Raw genomic sequence first — 11,295 nt, forward strand, 5'->3', positions numbered from 1 at the left:
GTAGCATCCTCGAGTTGTGTAACCCAAGGTTTTGTCCTTTCTTCGTTCATCCTTTCTTCCTTCCTTGCCTCGACCTTTCATTCACTTGTATCCTTTCTTCTTCATACCCCCCTTCATAATATACTCCTTTCCTTGCTATTCATCCTCTTCTTTTTCTCTTCCCTACTTTCTTCCTCCCTTGGCTATATTCCTCTTGTACTCCAAGCCACTTCTTTGCTTCTTTCCTTCAGTCTCTTGTTCTTTTCCTTACCTCCCATGCTCTCTCCTTTCCTCCACGTCCCTTGTCTGCCTGCCAGTCTTACCATCGCCGTGTAATGACAGGTGTGTGGGCAAACCATAGCGAGGGGCGAGCATCGATCCCACATGGCCTCCCACACCGCGCATCGGCCGCTTCACTGTGCTGTGTGTGGCCGTGGCTTCCACCAGACCGAGGATCTCAAGAGACATATCAGGTGAGGGAGCCTTGGAAAGTATTGCAGATGCATTCAGTGTTAAAAGTTCTTTAGGATGCTGGAACCCTTGATAATACAATGCGTGTACTGTCATGTGTTTGCTGACTGTTGAGTGTGGTGCTTGTTCTATCCTGACAGGATCCACACGGGGGAAAAACCGTATAAATGTTCGGTGTGCGGCGTAGCGTTCAGGCAGCGTGGCCACCTCTCCCGCCACGTGTTCAAGTACCATCCAGAGCAGCGGCCGCCCCTGGCCAAGTGACCGTCTCGCCGCCGCCACCCACAAGTAGCTAGCTCATCTATCTTGTATTGTACTGCCGTGTTGATAGTAATAATACTCGAGGCTACGGATGTCATTACCAAACCACTCGTTAATAAGACAACACTAAGAGGCTATTTTTGTATAGGCTCCCCATATACATATACATATATACATATACATATATACATATACATATATACATATATACATATACATATAAAAGAAAGTCCCACTAAGACCCTGGACGAAACATCCCCTCACTTCTTCCAAGTGTGTGCAGTCACCAGGTCTCAGTCTAAGTCCCATGCCCCTTCACCACCTCCTCCACCAATGATTGCCTCTACTGACATCTTGTACAATAACATCTTTTCAAAGGAGAATTTGATTAATGCTCAGGAACAGGATATCACTTTGGCTAAGGTCAGACATGTTGCCAGTGAGACAAAGGATATGTCTAAATTGCCTTGTTTTTATTATCAGGAAGGAGTCCTGATGCGTGCCTACAGACCTCTTGAACTGAAACAACTAGACACCTGGTCAGAAATACATCAAGTTGTCATCCCCTTGTCTGTAAGACCAGCCATTATAGAACTAGCTCATGATGGATTGTCAGGTCATCTAGGCATCCAAAAAACCTACAAGAAGGCTCTTCAACATTTTTTTGGCCAGGAATGAAAAGGATGTGTCACACTATGTAAAAACATGTCACATATGTCAAATTGTGGGTAAGCCTAACGAACGCCTTGTGCCAGCTCCTCTGACGCCTATTCCAGTTCAGACGGAGCCCTTCGAAAAGATCGTTCTGGACTGCGTAGGGCCCTTACCCAAAACCAAACGAGGGAATCAGTATTTGTTAACCCTCATGGATCCCACTACCAGGTACCCTGAAGCATTCCCTCTTAAGAACATCACATCAAAGACCATTGTAAAACATCTAATACATTTTTTCACCTCGGTAGGAATTCCAAAACAAATTCAGTCTGACAAGGGTAGCAATTTCACTAGCAATTTTTCCAACAGATAGTGAATGAGCTAAACATCGACCATGTAACCTCCTCGGCTTACCACCCCAATCCCAAGGCTGTCTGGAGCGGTTTCACCAAACATTAAAATCCATGATGAAGAAGTATTGCTTGGAGCATCAAGGAGACTGGGATGAAAGTATCTCTTTCCTTCTCTTCGCTTTAAGAGAATCTCCTCAAGATTCTTTAGGTTACTCCCTTTTGAATTACTCTATGGTAGACAGATCAGGGGGCCTCTCAAAATATTAAAGGATCAATGGTTTACTCAAAATACTCCTTCAAGCCCCAGTGTGTCTGACTACATCAGTAACCTTAAGAATAAAATCAGTGAAGTCAGATCTTTGCTAAATCAAACTTCCTCAAATCTCAAACTAAAATGCAACAAAATTCTCTTCCCAAATCTGTCATGAGAAGTTTCAAACCAGGAGACAAGGTTTTACTTTTCTCCCCACTCCAGGCAATGCTCTTCACAGTAAGTTCATGGGACCTTATGTTGTGGCTCAAAAACCATTAAACTATGTGGTCCACACTCTTGACCGTCGTAAGGATTCCCGACTAGTTCATATTAATCTAATGAAACCTTACCACTCCAGAGAACCAGAGGACGACTTGTCTCGCACTGTACCTGTATGTCTGGTAGGGAAGGAGTCTGGTCCTGTGCCCCCCGAGGAAGAGTCCGATATCGAATTCCTCTTCTCATCGCCTAAAGGACGCCCCTCAAACAGCCAAATCATGTCCAACCTTGATGAGGTGTTTCTTTCCTTAACACCTTCACAACAGTCTGATCTTAAAAAGTTATTGCTAGACTTTTCGGAAATCACAGGTGACCTTCCAGGACTTTGTACTACTATTCAACATGATATAGCATTAATGTCTAATGACATCAAGCCTATAAGACAACCAGCCTATCGCATTTCACCCATTAAAAGAGATTTGATGAAAAAAGAGGTAGACTATCTGCTCTGTCATCACCTTGCAGAACCTAGTATATCCCCTGGGCTTCTCCTGCCTGTTAACATCTAAGACAGATGGTAGTAGTCGATTTTGCACCGACTACAGGAAATTAAATAAAGTGACGGTACCAGACTCCTACCCATTGCCCTTGATAGAGGACCTTATAGACAGCATATATATATATATATATATATATATATATATATATATATATATATATATATATATATATATATATATATATATATATATATATATATACACATTTCACACACACACACACACACACACACACACACACACACACACACACACACACACACACACACACACACATTAATCCACATCCTCTCCCTTCCACCAGCCTTCAGAGTGCGAGGAGATGCGACAGCAGCAGCAGCAGCAGCAGCAGCAAGCACCCGGAGAGATGTTCTGAAGATCCTCCTTGGTACTCGTACAAACTGACAAGAAACACCTTCCCTTTTTCCGTGTCTGTGTTTGCAGTTTGGCACACGAGGACCGATCCACAGTAGAAGGTCTGAACGGCGGCGGCTGGTGGTGGTGGTAGTGGTGGTGGTGGTCTAGTGTGGGCGATGCAATTAAGGCTATCAGGAAGCGATGAGTACTGAAGTATATCATAGCTTCCATATTATGTGATGGTACCCGACTCACATCTCTAGCGTGGCCGGAAATGCTTGGCTCTTCTCATGTGATAACTGAATAAACACCAACGTATTTGTTTTACCGTGTAATAAAAGAATTATAATACGTACTTACTCAAACTCGAAAATGTGAAAGGAACGATAAAGATATTATTATTATTATTATTATTATGATTATTATTATTATTTTTATTATTATTATTATTATTATTATTATTAGCATTATTACTATTTTATTTTGTGTGTGTGTGTGTGTGTGTGTGTGTGTGTGTGTGTGTGTGTGTGAAGATTATTTGAAATGTTTATTGAACCAAGTGACCAAAAAGATTATTAAATAAAGTCATTGAGGGCAAGTTTCCTTTGTTTAGTTACGCTGTAGATCCTGTGTGTGTGTGTGTGTGTGTGTGTGTGTGTGTGTGTAATTCACCAAGGCCTGATCACCGGCAACCAGCAGTCGTTGCCCTGTCAGTGCAAGGTCAGCGCTCATTATTACCTACATTGACATTATTATCATTGGTAGTATATTCAACATTAGAATATTTATTGTCTAGGTATAACAGCTAGCCGATAAGTACCCGAAATATTTCTTCGTTCAGAGGAGTAAAACCCAATAGTGGAGATAATCACCCAAAAGGCAATAGCATTTGTTCTGCTGCCTTACCTTCCTCTATTCTCTCATCTGTTTGCAACACTACCTAACGTTATCCTCCTTTTCTAGATATCATGTATTATTAATTTTCTTTGATAAACTATTCTGGAGTAGTAAATACACTTCATTTGTAACTGATTTCATGTTTAACTCCTTATCTGCCCCGTGTCCTTAGTGGTCACGCGGATAAAGGCGCCTCATTCTGCCACGATGGTGGTAGATTGCGGGGCATCGATTCGAACCCCACTAATGACATCTAGCAGCTAAATGGCCTTTGTTGCATAGCAGCAGGACAAATTTCTTCATTGGAGGGGGCTCCCTTGTGATGACTTAATTTGAGGATTATTTAATCCTTTTTAATCCTTATCTGTCCTGATCTTGCATTGAATTTAACGTTACCTTTCCCTTCTTGGGATCATATATCATTTATTGTCTTAAAGAAATTATAAATTAGATTAACATTCATCAATGAAAAAAGTAATTACTGTTTGGGGGTTGTCTGTCATATCGCTTCGAAGACATGTTTGTCTCGAACGACAACAATGCGCCTTGTTTACTGGACTAACAACCTTTGTGCATTAAATTGATTAAGTAAGAATATCTCTCTCTCTCTCTCTCTCTCTCTCTCTCTCTCTCTCTCTCTCTCATTACTTATTCCCGAAACATTTATGATTAGTTTGAAACAGTAGGAAGTTCGAATCCACGGACCACGCTTAGCCTCATTGCTCGGTTTGTTCCCCGCTGAGTGGGTCTACGCCGCTCCACGTCTTCGCTACTCCGAGGAAAGAATGGAGAACTACATCTTAGTTACACCTGCTACGTCTTATGTTCTCCATATAGGTACGTGTTTAGTTGTGTTTGTTTTAAGATCTATAGAATATATGGCTTTCTTGTTTATTGCGGGGAACTCTGTAGGAAGTACATCCTGCAGTTTATCTGATGTGGTCTCAAGATTGAAGCAGATGTTAGGCAGGGAATATACTCGTATATCATTATGGAAGGCCAGGAATAGATCGTGTAAGGTGTGTGGTCTTTGCAATGGAAGTATGTGACCTGCTGGCGGACTGTGCTATGGACAAAGGGTGTAGTGTAGTAGGATGGTCCACGAGATTAATCCTTTCCACCAGTCTCTACTTAACTATCTGTCTGCCGATGTACGAGCGTGGAATTTTGACATGGGGTACCCAGTGTGAGATTGCCTGCCTGATATAATGTACTATTATTCTTTTCTTGTTAAATCTCGGGAGGGGATTGGAGTTCATCTTGGACGGGCACCTTTCAGTAAGAATACGAGGCAGAAGACCCAAAAAGTGGAAACAATCCAACTACCGTAGTTATGGCCTTAATTAAACATTAGTCAGTAGTTTGTTAGATCCCCTCAATCGTTATTTTTGTGTATGCTGTCATTCGAAAATCCTTCCATGCAATAGGCCAGGAGCTGGTATGTAGACACTGCCAGAAGATGTGTGAGTACTAGGGATGTGCGGTATCGACAAAAAAGTCGGTATCAATATTACCGGTATTCTGAAACGTACAGATATGTTTCGGTTCGATAAGCAAATATAATAGTGGTATACCGGTATTTCATAAATTAATCCGGTTTTTTTTTTTCGCATTGAAAACGTTTCTTTATTTAACATTTGCGGACAGTCTGTAAATATAATCACACAAGTTAGTTCAGGTGACTTAAAAGGTGCGTCAGTGGTCCTATCCTTATGGTGACATCAGAGAGAGAGAGAGAGAGAGAAAGAGACAGACAGACAGACAGACAGACAGACAGACACACACACACACACACACACACACACACACACACACACACAGAGAGAGAGAGAGAGAGAGAGAGAGAGAGAGAGAGAGAGAGAGAGATTCGAATCCTGTTCACGGTTCGAGTGTAGGTTGGGCTTCCTCACTCGGACCAATGGTTTCCTAGCGGGTGGGCTTAAAGATAGGAGGTATCCCAAAAAATTATCCCTTTTAGCCCATAAATTCCCGTGAAAAGTCGACATGGTATAAATAAAAAAAAAAAAAAAAAATTCTTGCTATCGTTTTTTTTTATTCGCCTTTTCTTAGGTGTAAACTGTTTTCTATTCTGTAATAAATAGAATGTGTAAGTGTTGCATTCCTCTGGTTTTATTTCGTATGATTAATGATAACGGCACTTTCCTTGACTCGTATTAATGTTTACTGTAGTACACATCTTCCAGCCAGCCTGTCTTTATCATGACTGAACCAGACACCGTCCAAAATGAGTTTATTTTAAAAGAAGACTCGCTCAGCTAAGTGCACTGTGCTATAGTGGAGCAACGCAACCCTCATTTCAAGAGATGGGGATAACAGACTGCGAAAAGTACCACCAAAAACATCTAGATAAGTCTAGGCTGCACTAGCTGACAAGGAGAAAGAAAATGAACAGAGGCATCTCTGAGTCAGAAGCAGCTCACCTTATTCGTCTTTGCGCCTTTTGTTTTTCAGATGGCCTCTTCTTCTCGTGCTTTTTTTTTTTTTTTTTTTTTACGGTAAGGCCTATAGCGCCTGTAGGCACACTTGAAGAGTGTATGGGAAGCGCTGTTCAGCTTCCGCCCATTAATGGCGCAGGCAATTTTATTTATAGTGGTACCCATATTAGGGCCCATATCACCACCCAAGCTCATCTTGAGTGTAACCACCTAGAACTGGGCATCATGGTGACATGTAGGTAACTTTAAACCACTCGACAAATGGCAAAGTGTTTTAAGGCTGTACGTGGTGGGATTCGAACCTACGCATGGACGTCTGCCCGATCCCACGCTCACCACCGTATCTACTATGCCACCGCCTTCTGCTGTTACGTTTTTCATGGTTGGTACCTTGGCGTTTTTTCTTCTGTTTCTCGAGTTTTAGGAGGCCGGTTTTTCCGTATGGCCCCTCCTCGTTAATGAGTTGTTGCCGGGCTGGTGGTTTGGGAATTCAGGGGCTAATGAGGGTAGAGTTGGTTCTCGCCCACTTTTCCCTCTTCCCTGACCTTCTCCATGTTGCTCCCTTTTGCACCCCACTTCCAGAGTTTGGAGTCACACTTAGAGCCACCTCCTCTGCCCATGTTCTTGGCGCACAGAGCAGACTTGGCTCCTTGGCCCTGGTTCAGTAGTTTGAGGCTTGGCTTCAAACCTGCCCAGCCTTTCTCCTGTTTGGGTTACCACTTTTTGGATGCCCCTTCAGGGATGCTCCGTTGAGAGTTTACCCCTCTCGGGTATCTCCTACGGAAAGGAGCTGTTGACGTTTCCCGTCCAGAGACAGACCGATGCTGTGTCCTCCTCAGTCATGACATGGCACGTAGCTACGGTATATGATATTTTCAGTTGCCACATTACTAAAATGTCAAGACACACAGTGTATCCTTTAACCAGCCAAACCACCGTATTCACATTTTCCTGCACTGATTATGAAGCATTTAGGCCTGCAGGCATGACGAGTAAATAATACTGAAATGAGGAAATGAACAGCTTGTTTGACCGAGGCGGGGATGTCACCTGCCTCCTGCCACCTGGGCCCTGCCACCAGTGTTAATTAATACAGACACACACTTAAATTTCATGATCTACTTTTAAACAACTTTGTTTTTTTGACCAGACAATTTCACGTCCTCGTTGTATTCAAGACAATTTCACGTCCTCATTGTATTCACTATTCACCTTATGATTGCTTCATTAAGGGAGCACCTTCCCTAAAATGTCACACACACACACACACACACACACACACACACACACACACACACACACACACACACAGAGAAGGAAAAATGATGAGCGGTCTGAGGAGGAAAGAGAAAAGTTTTTTTGGAGAGTTATAGGAGAGAGTCAGAAAGTGGTATGTGGAAAGAAGGAATGCGGAGAAACCACTAGAGGGAGCAGTGGATGGACCGTAATGTATACTAATATAGATGGGATACTGTCAAGTAGATTGGAATTGCAAGACTGTATGATGGTGGAAAAGCCTGATATAGTGTGTTTGACTGAGACAAAATTGCATGAAAAAACAAAGATAAATTTGGATAATAAATATAATATATGGAGAAAGGATAGAGAGAGTAAAGGTGGAGGAGGGGTTATGATTATGACGAAGAAATAAATAAATGTGGATAAGGTTTGGTATGGGAAGAACAATGCAGAAGTGATAAGCATAAGGATAAAAAGTGATGGAAAAGAATTAATAATCATGGTGACCTATGTACCTCGTAAAACAAATTCTTGGACATTAAGGGAATACGACAATATGATCAAGGATACTTTATACTCAGTGTTTCCCAACCTTTTCGCAGCGATTACCCAAAAATACAATTTCACAATCATCCATTACACCAATGAACAAATACTCGTAATATAGGAAAAAAAGTAACTATTTCATACTTCAAAAACAGACAAAATAGAAACTATGCAACACAATAATGCAAATCTATAATACGAAAAGAAGTAATTTTAGTTCATACATAGAAAGCAGAAAAAATTAATAGAAATCTTCATTGAAATTATATGAAAATGTAAACTGATTGCCTCATCCCATGCCAAACATCCATTACCCCAAAAATATGGGGTCATTACCCCACTGGGGTAATTTACTCCTAGGTTGGGAACCACTGCTTTATAGAGTTTGGAAAGTGTATTATCTGGAAAAAGAAAGGTGATACTAGTAGGAGATTTTAATTGTAAGGAGGTGGATTGGGAAAATCTAGTAAGTGGTGTTGGAGAGGAAGCATGGGGAGAGAGATTTCTTAATCTAATGATGGAAAATATGATGGGAACAGAGGGTGAAGGAAAATACTAGATATAGAGGAGATGATGAACCGGCTAGACTGGATTTGGTGTTAACAAGAGAAGTGTACCTATGTGGAGATATACAATACAAATGTCCTTTGGGAAAGAGTGATCATGTGGTTATGGAAATGCAGATAGCAACAACACAGCGAAGGAAGGACGAGACATACAGGAGTGGTAGATTGAATTATAGAAAGATGGACACAGAAAGTTTGAAAAATTATTTCAGAAAATTAGATTGGGAGATGTTACAAATCAGAGAAGTGCAAAAGAAATATGAGATTTTTATGAAATATTATAAAGAAGGAGTTATGAAATTTGTACCAAAGTATAAACCGAGAGAGGAAGGAAGAAAGGATTGGTTTAATGCAACTTGTGTTAAGGCTAAGGAAAAGAGAGATGTGGCTTGGAAAAGATGGAAAAGAGCAGGAATATACTAAATAAGGAGAATTATAGAGTGGCGAGAAATGAGTATGTGAGGGTAAGGAGGAGGAAGAAAGAAAATTTGAAAAAGATATTGTAGACAAGAGTAAGGAACATCCAAAATTGTTTTACAGGTTCATAAATGGTAAACTTAAAAGAGAGAGTCCATTGAAAGATTAAAAGGAGAGCAAGGGATAGTAGATGACCCTAAGAATATAGCGGAATTGCTAAATAATAGGTTTCAGCAAGTATTTACTGAAGAAACAATGTTTGTAAAGCCTCAGAATGTACAAGGAAATGTGCACATGGATGACATTAAGATACCTAAAAGGAGTTATATAAAATGTTGGAGGAACTTAAAGATGATAAAGCGATGGGACCAGATGAAGTTTCAGGAAAATTATTGAAGGAGTGTAGAGAAGAATTGATTGATCCATTATATGATATTATAAGGTGTTCATTAGAAACAGGGGAAGTACCAGTAGAGTGGAAGAGAGCTGAAGTGGTGCCCATTTATAAGGGAGGCAGTAAGGAAGAGCCTCTTAACTATAGACCTGTGTCTCTAACAAGTGTGGTCGGTAAGATTTGTGAGAGGGTGATAAAGAAATATTGGATACGGTTCCTGGAGGATCATAAGTTATTATCGGATCATCAATTTGGCTTTAGGAAAGGGAGGTCATGTGTAACAAATCTACTGAGCTTTTATTCAAGAGTGGTTGACAAAATACAAGAGAGAGAGGATGGATGGACTGTGTATATTTGGATTTAAAGAAAGCTTTTGACAAGGTACCTCACATGAGACTGTTATGGAAATTAGAGATTTATGGAGGACTGAAAGGAAAAGTGTTAAAGTGGATGGAAAACTACTTGAGATGGAGGGAGATGAGAACGGTAATAAGGGATGCAAAGTCGGACTGGTTGGTGGTGGAGAGTGGAGTCCCACAAGGCTCAGTGCTGGCACCAATACTTTTCCTTGTATATATTAATGACATGCCAGAGGAGTAAACAGTTATATTAATTTGTTTGCGGATGATGCGAAGTTGTGTAGGTGTGTGAAGAGTGAAGAAGATTGTGAAATTTTACAGGCAGATCTGGATAAGATTTGGGAGTGGAGCAAGAGGTGGCAAATGGAATTTAATCTGAGCAAAAGTCATGTGATGGAGATGGGAAGAGTGGAAGACGGCCAAGAGGGTCATATAAGATGGGTGAAGAAGTAGTGTTGAAAAAGGTGGAAAAGGAAAAGGATTTGGGAGTGATAATACAAGACCATGGGCAGTTTGAGGCTCATATTGATAAGATGTTTGGAGAAACGTATAATTTGATAAAAATATTGGATTAGCCTTCCATTATATGGATAAAGATATGATGAAGAAATTAATTAGTACGGTAATTAGACCAAGATTGGAATATGCTGGAGTGGTTTGGTCCCCTTATAAAAAGAAGCATATAAGGAAGTTGGAGAGATTGCAGAGAATGGCAACAAAAATGGTTCCGGAATTGGCAGAAATGACCTATGAGGAGAGATTAAAAGAAATGAATTTGCTTACCTTGGAACAAAGAAGAGAAAGAGGAGATTTAATACAGGTTTATAAACTGTTGAACGGACTGGATGAAGTGGATAATGAGCAAATGATGTTGAGAGAGGAAAACTTAAATAGAACTACAAGATCGCATAGTAAAAAGATAGCCAAGGGAATATGCTTGAAGGATGTGAAGAAATATAGTTTCCCACAAAGATGTGTGGAGGTGTGGAATGGTTTGAGTGAGGAGGTGGTGTCAGCGAAGAGTGTGCATAGTTTTAAAGGAAAGTTGGATGTGTGTAGATATGGAGACGGGGCCACACGAGTATGATACCCAGGCCCTGTAAAATTACAACTAGGTGAATACACACACACAGCGTTGCCAGATCTACCGATAAGTCGGTAGATCTACTGAATTTCTGATGGAACTACCGATCTACAGACAGATTTCGAAAATATGGTCAAATCTACTGATTTTTCGATCAAACTTCCCGAGAAATCCACGAAAATCTACAGAGAGAGAGAGAGAGAGAGAGAGAGAGAGAGAGTCATGAGGTT

At 40.9% G+C, this 11,295-nt stretch overlaps 1 protein-coding gene across 2 annotated transcripts in view; it reads left to right on the top strand.

Annotated features, from left to right (window-relative positions):
* Window positions 1-3,718, top strand: part of LOC123514815 (protein bric-a-brac 1-like) — a 44,097-nt gene extending 40,379 nt beyond the window's left edge. The window contains exons 9-11 of one of the 2 annotated variants that reach the window (XM_045273030.1): window positions 322-452; window positions 591-738; window positions 3,055-3,718. In XM_045273030.1, coding sequence (XP_045128965.1) covers window positions 322-452; window positions 591-714 — 255 coding nt within the window. In that variant the 3' untranslated portion in view covers window positions 715-738; window positions 3,055-3,718. The remainder of the gene's footprint in view (window positions 1-321; window positions 453-590; window positions 739-3,054) is intronic. The other variant, XM_045273029.1, reaches the window with a different exon arrangement.
* Window positions 3,719-11,295: the final 7,577 nt, after the last annotated feature.

The sequence above is a fragment of the Portunus trituberculatus genome, chromosome 38 (genome assembly GCF_017591435.1).
Source record: "Portunus trituberculatus isolate SZX2019 chromosome 38, ASM1759143v1, whole genome shotgun sequence".
Lineage (NCBI taxonomy): Eukaryota > Metazoa > Arthropoda > Malacostraca > Decapoda > Portunidae > Portunus > Portunus trituberculatus.